The sequence below is a fragment of the Aegilops tauschii genome, chromosome 4 (assembly GCF_002575655.3).
Source record: "Aegilops tauschii subsp. strangulata cultivar AL8/78 chromosome 4, Aet v6.0, whole genome shotgun sequence".
NCBI classification, from domain to species: domain Eukaryota; kingdom Viridiplantae; phylum Streptophyta; class Magnoliopsida; order Poales; family Poaceae; genus Aegilops; species Aegilops tauschii.
This window is the reverse complement of record NC_053038.3, coordinates 523,618,390-523,629,553: the sequence shown is the minus strand read 5'-3', so window position 1 is coordinate 523,629,553 and position 11,164 is coordinate 523,618,390. Positions and strand designations below refer to the sequence as shown.

Here is an 11,164-nt window from a genome sequence, read left to right as displayed (position 1 = left end):
TGGTTACGAGGACAATGGCATCTCTTGTTCAATAGAGTTCATGCCCAGACCTAACGTTGGTGCTCCTATTTTTTTTTCTAAAGTTATTACTTCCTCCGTAAAGAAATAGTGATCCAAACACTATTATATTTTTCTTTACGGAGGGAGTACATGTCTTTCGGTGATATGCATTTAGTGGGGGGAAACGTTCACGTCGACGACAAAGGTTCGTGGCAACTTCGTCATCTCAAAATGATGCGTCGGTCCGGTTTTTCGGACGTGATTATAGGGTGTGCGTACGTACGTTCACAGAGACAAGTGTATGTGTGTACGTACGAGCATCTGTGTATGGACTGTGTTAAAAAAAAGGCGAGACGCGTGGAAGGCGACACCATCACGCGACGCCACGAGCCACGAGCCACGAGCTCGGCCTTGGGTGGCCGGGTCGTCTCATGGCTTGCGCGTGCGTGCACCCGAACCAACCTGTGACCCAAGCGAAGCGAGCCGAATCGAATCGAGTGACAACACTCCAGCTGGGAGGGATGCCCGCGCCGCGCAGCTCGCGTTTTATTTCTTTCCCATTCGCTCGGCGCGCCCCATTCGTCTCGCCTCGCCTCGCCTCGCCTCCCGCGGCGCGCTCGCCACCGACGACGCGCGCCACCCCCCAATAATAGGCGCCGGATCGGGCGAGGGCCACGGAGCGAGCGAGCCATGGGCGTCCACGCGGCGCCCTTCCCCTTCCCCCTTCCCCGCCGGCAGGACGAGGACGACGATGCCGACGACACCATCGTCCTCGGCGGAGGCGGCGGCCGCTGGGGCGCCGCCGCGATGGCGGAGGACGAGGCGGAGCAGTCGCCCACGCCGCCGCCCATGTCCTCCTGCGGCCGCTACATCCTGCACCGCGTCTGCCGCTTCGACACGCTCGCCGGCGTCGCCATCAAGTACGGCGTCGAGGTAATCTCAATCAATCGATTCATTCAACGCGCGCACGCACGCGATTTCTCTTCTTCTCCGATCGAAACGCCGTGCCGCCGCCGCCCGGCTCATCCGTGCATCGGTTTGGTCCGCAGGTGGCTGACGTGAAGCGGGTGAACGGCCTCACCGCCGACCTGCAGATGTTCGCGCACAAGACGCTGCGGATCCCGCTCCCCGGCCGCCACCCGCCCGCCCAACATTCCCCTCCCTCCTCCTCCCCGGCCGCCACCGCCGCCGCAAGGTACCCCCTTTCCCCTTTCCTCGATTAGATTACAGTTTACAACCGGAAGATGGATGGATTACGCCCGCCAGATTACCACTTTCCACTTGGCAGATGGAGCCTCACCTAATTCCTCCGTCTCACTCCCCTGTCTCGTCTCAACGCGTGCCCGGGCGACCCGTTCTGAATCCTGACCAATTCCAGGAGAAAATTTCTTTCAACATCTTAGAATTGGCACCGACTATTCCCCCTTTTCTCATCTTATTAGAATTTGGCAATGTCCCACCATGATCATGGCTCATGAGAAACAGGTCAAAATCCAGCGAGGTAGGCAGGTTCGGCTTAAATCCAACGAAATTGCTTCACCTACATTGACAGACACACACACTCCCAGTCACTGTTGTCTGTTGACCATCGACAGAGACGCACACCTACATCGACATCGACACCTTTCGGTAGTGGCAAGTGGCGAATGCCAAATGTGCTCTGCTTTTTCTCAACCTTCCAAAGGGGGCCGGCCGGTCTTCGCCCACTCGGCTGCACCTGCAAGTGCTACACAGTGGTGGTGGTGGTGGTGGGGTGGGAACATCCGGAGAGAGCCAACGCGCAAAGGAAGAAATTGGGATCTAGGCTGTGGAGTGGACGCATGACAGGTGTATCACACTCCACATGCCCGCACAGTTGCACTCACCGCCCACTGCCCACACCACACATGTCCTGCTTGGACTTGCACATAGTTACAAAAACATAATCATGGCGGCACCGACAGAACGCAAGTAGGATTTCAGTAGCAAGTGTATTTTATCTCCGGCTGAATTTTATTGTAGACTACTATACAGTAATACTATACGATATGTGATTCTTGGTTCACATTCATACTGGAGTGCTTCCCTAGTTGGCGTTTCTTGTTTAATGATCGCACCATGTGAGTGCTGACTATTGTGCCGAGGTCTGAATGTTGCCAGTGGACTTCTCTGCTGGCTGGTACGCTTGGATCTGAGGAAGATCGGTGGTGGACTTCCTTGCTGGCTGGTACACCTCATGCTCTGCCTTGGAGATATAACAATTAAGATTCGTTTCAGGGAATGGACTACGCGCCGGCCTCCCAAAAATGCCGCCTTGGACCCGTTCCAGAAACCGCCGCGCAGCACGGTTTCGCCGTCCATGAGCCTGTTGCAGGGATACTACGGCCTCGCGCCACCTCCCAAGCGGGACCTGACAGACGAAGGCGCCCAAATGGGGACGGCTGTTAGAGGTAAAACCATCCCCTGTTTCCTTCAATTGTGATGAACCATGCTTCTGATATGTGCTGATTTCTGAATCTTAACCGACCTCCAGGCCAGCATAGGAAAGCGAGGAGCATATCGACCGGCTTCCCTGGTGTGAACGGGGATGCCGGCTGGGAGACGGATGACGCTGAAAAGCAGATAAGGCGGCGCCAGAAGGCCGATCTCGAGCTGACAACGATGAGGGAGGACAATGGCGGTGCCCTGTTGCCGAGGACCGGGGAAGGCTTGGCGCTGAGGCCAAAGTCGGGAAGTCGGCCAGACATGAATAGCAGCCAGCAGGATCTCGTCGCGGCAGGGTTCGTGCCTTCGTATGGCGACGGCCTGCTCGCCGTCAGGAAATCGTCCAGCACCCCTGAGTTCCAGGACTCAGACAACAACATTGCTTCGGTGTGGCTGAGCAAGTGGAACCTGAAACCAGACGCCTTCGCTGTGCCTCTCCCAATCCTGCTCCTGGACAGCCTTCCGAAGCCGCTCTTCGACAGCCTCCCGAAGCCCATTGCTGCATGGAGGAACAAGGCAGCCCGGGATTAACATCCAAGGCTCACAGCTCATCGATACAACGCCTTTTAATTTATTGATCGGTGTATGCCGGTGATTGTAGTCCAGGTGCAACAAGGGGTGAGGAGTTGGCTTACATTGTCTGGTTCGGGAGTACGTTTACATGGTCCGGTGTGGACGGTGGGCATTGTCGCAACCGAGAGGTGCGCTTCTTCTTCTTCTTCTTCCATGAGCTACAGAGATGATGCTTAAAAGACAGAGTTGGATACAGTGATACAATAGCTCTACATATACATAGTGTACTGAACCTGCTGCGCCGCGGCGATGGCAGCAGCAGGAGCAGTTTGTTTCCTTTTTATGAGTTGTTTGAGGATATATTCTTTGTCTTTTGTACGCGACGCAGAACTGCAGATAGACAACATACATATAGGAGGATCAAAGGGAAACGAGAGGCAGTATGTTGTACGTACACTAATGAAGGAGAATGGACTTTGTTAGTGCTTGTGTGTTACTCTTAGTCGTGGATTTGTCATCTCAGCTCTGTTCTTGAGCATATTGCCTGTAAAATAGTGCAAAATTTAAAATATATATCTACATGTGCTTATAATCAACTGAAGGCTGCAGAATAACTTGTCGCAAACTACACCACAGGCGGAAAAAATCAGCATATAAACTAGTATACGTGTCATCAATTTCAAGTATTATATCTGAGTTTACTGTTAAGTTGCACTCAGCAGACCCAAAAACCATCTTAGTCATAACAATAATAGAAATATCTTTCCTGACGATAGTTACCATAGTAGCAGATATTGTTCCAAACTTGCAGGTGCAGGGCAAACACAACCTAAAGTACCAAACTTGCTCTGCTTTGGAGAGAAACACATCTGGTGGAACGTCCCTCCGATCCAAAACACTGCACTGAAATTACAATGTATCAGTGATGTCGCTGATCATCGAGAAGATGAATCTCAGCATTTGCATCTTTTCTGTACTAGCATGACGATCTGCATGCTTTCAACCTTGGGTGTCTCATCAAGTGTCTCCAGGGATTATACTACGTATGCATCATGTAATCTCATGAACTCCCAAAATCTAAGAATATAACATGAACAAGATTTGATCCATAAATGCACGAGAGGTACTTCAAACAGTTCAACAAATCATCAGTACCTAAGATCAATCATATGAGAGTTCACAATAAGATCAAGAAAAAGATGTACATGACACAAAGCTACTACCACAAACCCCCAGCCTTGAAGGTGGACTATTCTTGCATTGCCATTGGAGCAGTAAGGGTTGATGTAGAGGTTGAAGACGAAGACTCCCCCCTCCGGCTGAGTGCCAGATCAGGGCTGGAAACAAAGATCGCTTCGGAATTTGAAGTGGTGGCGGCCAAAAATGGTGCGATAAATCACGGGTAGGTTTTGCGGGTATCGAAAGCCACTGGACATTGGAGGTGCCCACTTATGATATTGTTATTTCTAGGTTGTTTTCTAAGAAAATTTTGTATCATATGCATAATATAGGCATAGGATGCCTCCAAGGGAGACACCGGGACACAACCCTTGAATTACGTCATGTGTGGCTGCCTTAGATCATATCTTAGCGACTAGATTAAAAAGGAGGGGAGAAGGGGGACCCACCCTATTCTAAGTTTTTTCAATTTGAATTTTTTTCTTCCAAGTTATTACCTTCTACGCCTATAGGTGTCATGAGTAATTTGGTGAATTTAGTAAATCTATTTCTCACCAAAACTTCAAATTTGAAGAAGTTTGGCTAGGTATTCAAGGCTTACATTGTCAAAAGTTTTTTCGTAGTCAAGATTGAGAACAAGTCCTTTCTCATGAGAGGAATGCATAGAGTCTAGAACTTGATGTGCCATCACTACACTTTCTAGTACTAGTAACCGTGTATGTGCGATGCACGTTATATAAAAAAGATATTAATTACATTCACATTAATATTGGGGAATATATTGATTGCACGTTGATATTACGAAGAATATAATTACAAGGGTATATTATAAGAAGTATTAGTTGCATTCCACGTTAATATTAGGAAATATATTGACTGCATATTGATATTAAGCAGGATACACTTACATGGTTAGCACAGAAGTTGATATTAGGTACAATATTAATTATATGCTAAACATGTTTAGCGGTAAACACTAGAGCATCATAGACCATTTGATAGACGTGTTTGGATGTGTGAGATGTGTTGGATCTCCGTAAGTCGCTCTTTTTTTCATATTGGGTGTAAATATAGATGAACATACCCTTGATAAATGCAGAGTGGTTCGGGTGACCAGAAAGTAACTAGCTGGTCACCGACACACAATGGTCGGGGTTTTGACCCGTCGGTAGTACTAATATTTCTGGATTAATGGACCTAGCGTAACATCTGAGACACATTTGACCTAGATATTATAAAGTAACATGTTAATGATTCAATGACAAGATGCTCGTAAATAAATATGCATTAGAATTTATGTATACATTAATATCAAATTAGAAACCGCTATTCGGATATTTCTAAGATCACAAGGCTTAGAGATATCTACCAAGATATTTAAATATAAAGGCATAAATAAATACACTATATGTCATGCGAATATCACAGATTAATTCATGTGTGATTTTGCATTCTCTTATTTTCCACACAATTATAGGATATAGTATAAATATCTCTTTAATGCACACTGTATCAAAGATTAAAAAAATGTAAATTTGACAACAAAACAGTTCAAATTTAGCAAAATGAATTCATAGTTTTCACTGATATATTACAAGTATTACATAAAAAACATCATTAAAATATTTTCTAATGTCGAGGTATGTTAACTATCAAAAGGAAGTTATCAAATAAGATTAACTACAATTGTGATTTGATTAAAATATGCATAAATAAGTAGAAAAGTTTAGTATAATCAATGATGGATTAGTAGTTTGTACATAACAACAAAATAGAAGAAAACGAATTAGTATGTTTTTAGGTATGACTCCATATCTGTGGTTTTAAGCCATGTTTACGGTAGACATGCATGTGCATTTCGGCAGCATGCAACACCAGCGGCATTAATAAAAAAGAAAAAAGGAATTACTGGAATTTACGTAACTTAGTAGCTAAGCAAATACTAGTGGTCAGCAGTGACGTACTTTATAATATAACGTATGAGTTTACATAAAGCAGCTAATATAGTTGGTTCATTGTACTATATAAAGGGCTGAGCTCTCTGGTTTGTAATCAGGCCATTCCAATCAGGAAACAAGCCATCCAGCTCTAAGCTATTAGGAGCAGCTCCATCTAAGTGTATGCGTGTATGTGTGTTCTGCTAGCTTGCGATAGCTGTAGTTTAGGTTGTGTTTTTCTCTGCCTGGTTGATCATCGGAAGACTAGATACTCGCTAGTTGGGCTAGCAATATCCACGTTCTTAGTAGAGAGAAAGAGCAAGGAGGGCTCCGAGGCTTCTCCACCGAAGCCTCCGGGGACACATGTCAAGAGTAAATATTTTCCATGGTGAGTCAGCTGGAAACCCCTTTTCACTTACCTTTATGTAGGAACCGGTGTGTAGTTGATTTTTATCGAAGGCTTTTGCAGACGAGGAGCAGACCAAAGACCACAATTAAACACAACGGGAACACTTTTACCCTTTTCTTATTTTTGGGTGGCCCTTGATACTTCACTAGGACGTTTGGTATCCAATCCATATTTTTTTAAAATGTCTTCCATTCTGAAATAGTTTTGTATTTTTTAAAATGTATTGTATTCTGAAATGTTTCAATTTTTATCCTTGCATATGTTTCCAGTTTGTAGTTTGATGATGTATGTTGTAGGCGTATCTCTGGTGCTTCAACTGACTGGTAGATGTCGCGAGTGCCAGTTTGGATGTCGGAGCACATTATACACCCCTACCAAACAAAATTGACAAAAATGCATATCTCTCGTTGTGCTTGACCTGGCAGAAGCGTAGCTAGTCAACACATTTCCCTTTATGCAATACCCTATGGCGCCGGCGGAAGGAATCTCACGTCAACACGTCCTTTTCCCTATACCCTGTGATGGAAAGAATGACAGACCAAACATCAATTGGTGAAATTTGGCAGGTGCCTCCCTACTTTTTAATGCATTGACTTTCTTAGTTTTTCTTTGGATCTTTGGTCAACGACTTGGTAAATTGCAAGCTCTCTTCCCTGGAACCATGAACCACCTCAATGAAAATTTTGATCCCACAAGACAATTCTTAGGGTTTATCTTGAAAACCCTAATGACACCATATTAAAAACCTGATTTTTTTTTCAACCATTACAAAGAAAACTTCTTTTCCTTTGATCCAATGATTCCCCAATTTTAATCATAGCCTATATGGTATGTTTAAAGCCCACTCCTACAAAATATTGCTATGCCATTATGTAATATTTATATGTATTCAGTAATCCTTTCTGTGCATTATTGTCTCATAAATTTCCAACAAGGTTTAGAGCTCATAAATACGCCTTATAGTTTATCCTTGGCAGCTGACGATTTTAGTTCTGGTGCAAGAAGCGGGTTTCGAAGTGTGAGGAGTTTGTTTAGATGGCCTGGTTCGGTCAGCGGGCATTGTTGCGTCGTAGAGGTGTGGTTCTTCTTACTCCATAATCTGCAGAGATGCTGCCGAAAATACATAGTTGGATAGAGTCATACATTAGCTCTACATATACATAGCGTACTGAACCTATTGCGCCAAAGCAGAAGGAGAAGGATCAGTTAATTTGTTTCCTTTTAAGTTATCTGAGGATAAATTTCTTGTTTTTTTTATCCAACGTGGAACTACAGATAAACAACACATAGAAGCAAAGGGAAATGAGAGGCAATATGCTATACATACACTAATGAAGGAGATGGCTTTGTTAGTCCTTGTGTGTTATTCTTAGTTGGGGATTTGTGGCCTCAAATCTATCCTTGGAAATATAGCTACTATCTATAGGATAATCTGAAATGTATACGTCTACATGTGCTTATTATCAAACTGAAGACCACAGAATAAGTCGTTGCAAACCACATCACAGGCATGAACACGTATGTACCATCAATGGTAAGTATTATATATATCTTACTTGTGGCTTTGTGCTAAACTTTGTCGTGGATTGAACGCAAAAAAAAACCCGTGGATTTGTCATCTCAACTCTGTTCTTGAAAATATTACTCCCTTCGTCCCAAAATACGTGACTCAACTTTGTACTAGCTTTAGTACAAAGTTGAGTCACTTATTTTGGGACAGAGGGAGTATGTAGCGACCAGACCTCAAATGGTCTGTGCTGCTGTGCACCAGTGTCATCCCTGGATCAGTAATGCTGACACGCATAGTACAAATGAAGGATTTATAACAGAGTAGCAATCACACACTTATTACATCGAATATCTCCAAAGAGAATAAGTATGATAAACATGGCTTAAGGCCATCTAATAACGATAACAGCGGAAGACTTGGAAGATAAGTGAGTCCGTCAACTCCAGCGGCATCACTGAGTATAAGACCACGACCTAAGGCACCTTACTCGTCGTCTGAAAAGTCTGCAACATGAAACGTTGCAGCCCGAAAACGGGTCAGCACATAGAATATGCTGGCAATGTAACACATAGAGAATAATGAACAATAATAATGCTATACTACATGCATATATGGCTGGTGGAAAGCTCTATGGTTACAATTTTGCGAAAAGCCAATTTTATCCTACTTCAAAGGAATAAATTTTATTTAACTATCATGGTGGTTGTGAAACATTGAGATGGTTGACAGCATCTCAATCCCAATTAAATGTCATCAATAACCCAACAAAATTAATTAAAAGTAACATGGTGATGAGATTCACATGATAATCCAGATACTAGATACTCAAGTTGTCCATAACCGGGGACACGGCTAACCATGATTAGTTTGTACACTCTGCAGAGGTTTGTGCACTTTTCCCCACAAGACTCGATCTCCTCCGTTGGATTACTCGCACTACATGGTGTTTGAGTAACGGATGACCGAGACACAGTCTTTCAGAAGTGTTTACACCTTACGTATGGGTAGACAGTTACACCTACTTTCCCCTACATCTGCTAGTCTACCACTGTAAGAGTTCACACAACTTAGTCAACTATGCTAGAGCCCATAATAGCTTGCGGCTGCACACGGAAGTTTCTAGCATGAATAATCTCATGATCCCTTTGAACCTGGGTGGCGGTCCAAAAGAAAAAAGGCAATCCTGGAATACCCAGGTACCTCAATCCACCCAGATGTGAGTTTTAGTTGCCATCTTAAGTAAACCATTAATTAACAATCTCACATCTGTCATGGAAATCTCTCAAACCCAATCCACGTCTACGAGCATAGCATGGCAATATAATAGCAAACGTAGAAGTAACTCCCAAGGGTTTGAAAATAAAACAGGTAATAGGTACTACCTCAACTACTTCCCAGTACCCACAATTTAATTAGATCCTAATCATGCAATGTTTGAGGAATAGATCTAATGCAATAAAACTGGGTATGGAAGGTATGATCAAAGTGTTACTTGCCTTGCTGATGATCCGCAAAACCTAGCAATTCGAAGTAACAAGCGGCACACTCCGGGTACTCTATCGCAAACAAACAAGCATACAATCAGTACTCATCTAATGCACAGGTAAAACTCGAATGAAAGATCCAACCAGAAAGTTCAACTTAAGAACTCCGGTTTGCAAAAAGAATCAACTCGAACGAAGCAACGAAAGCCAAACTGCGAAAGAAAGAAGCTTCGTTTACTAATCTGGATCTAGGTCAAATTTTACTATAGCAAAATCTTGTTTGAGTAGGTTAAACGGAAAGAGAATTTCGAGACGAAACTCTAGGCGCTTGAATCGCCTGATTCCGATAAACGAGCGAGAAGTTAAACAGAAACGAAGATTCGATCAGAAATCGAATCTGAGAAAATAGCGGAAAAATCCGACGAAAAAGAAAAAACGGACGAACGGTTAAAGAACGGACGTTCGTTAACAGAGAAAAACCTACGAACGCGTTCGTTAAAACGAACGGTTCGGTGAACGCTCGCAAAATAATAAAACCGAAAAAAAACCGATCTAGGTTTTTTTTAAACGAATGGTTTTTTTTTAAGAAAACCGGCAACGAGGCGAGGCAGTACCTCGTCGGGGGCGGGGCTCCGGCGGGGCTCCCGTGCTCCGGTCGAGGGGCGGCGAGGGCGGCGGGGCTTGGGGGCTCGGGGGGGGGGGGTGCGAGGGGCGGCGAACGGCGGCGGCTCGGGCTCGGCTCTGGCGGCGGCGAACGAGGCGGGTGCGGCGGCGGTGGGCGAGGTGAGAGAAGAGGGGGGGTGCGGGGGTATATAAAGGGGGGGGCAGCAGCTTGGAGGAGGGGGCAAGCCGAGCGGGAGGCGGCTCCCGTGTCCATGGCGGACACGGCGGCGGCGGCGGCGTGCTGGGGAAGGAGAGGGGCGCGGGGTGGGCCGGCGCTCGGCTGGGCTGCGGCCCGGTCGGGCGTCGCGCGGTTTTTTTTTAAACGTTCTGCGGAAAATAATTCGTAGAAAAATAAATAAAAATCCAAAAAATATAAAATAAATTTTCCCCGTCTAGTTAGAAAATCTAGAATAGGGTGAACATTTTTTAACACAAAATAAATATTTTGAAAACATGCAATATTTTTAACGCAATAAAAATTGCAAATAAAATCCAAATAAAATCCAATAGATGATTTTAACATGTTTCCTCCAGTATTTCAATTGTTTTGGAGAAGTCATATTTTCTCCTCTCATTTATTTTGTTTAACGAAATATTTTTCCGGAGAGAAAATAATAAAAATCAAAATCCTCGTCTTATTATTTGATGAAAATCAAATATGAAAATTCGAGAAAATCCCCAACTCTCTCCGAGGGTCCTTGAGTTGCTTAGGATTTATCGAGGATTTGTCAAAATGCAATAAAATATGATATGCAATGATGATCTATGTATAACATACCAAATTGAAAATTTGGGATGTTACAAACCTACCCCCCTTAAGATGAATCTCGCCCTCGAGATTCGGGTTGGCTAGAAAACAGGTGGGAGTGGTCCTTCCGTAGATCTTCCTCTCGCTCCCAGGTGGCTTCATCCTCCGTGTGGTGACTCCACTGGACTTTGCAAAACTTGATAACCTTGCTGCGGGTAACTCGGCTGGCATACTCAAGAATCTTAACTGGTTTCTCCT

The 11,164-nt window shown here is 44.5% G+C and overlaps 1 protein-coding gene across 1 annotated transcript; it reads left to right on the top strand.

The window, feature by feature from the left end:
• The first annotated feature begins 487 nt into the window (after window positions 1-487).
• Window positions 488-3,458, top strand: LOC109747399 (uncharacterized). The gene is made up of 4 exons (XM_020306465.4): window positions 488-933; window positions 1,050-1,195; window positions 2,257-2,429; window positions 2,513-3,458. The coding sequence occupies exons 1-4, from the start codon at window positions 691-693 to the stop codon at window positions 2,992-2,994; spliced, it is 1,044 nt and encodes a 347-aa protein (XP_020162054.1). The 5' UTR covers window positions 488-690; the 3' UTR covers window positions 2,995-3,458.
• Window positions 3,459-11,164: the final 7,706 nt, after the last annotated feature.

Coding starts and splice junctions, on each gene's coding strand:
- LOC109747399 (XM_020306465.4), top strand. CDS start 691: ATGGGCGTCCACGCGGCGCCCTTCCCCTTCCCCCTTCCCCGCCGGCAG. Junction 934..1,049: donor CCATCAAGTACGGCGTCGAG/GTAATCTCAATC, acceptor TTTGGTCCGCAG/GTGGCTGACGTGAAGCGGGT. Junction 2,430..2,512: donor AATGGGGACGGCTGTTAGAG/GTAAAACCATCC, acceptor ACCGACCTCCAG/GCCAGCATAGGAAAGCGAGG.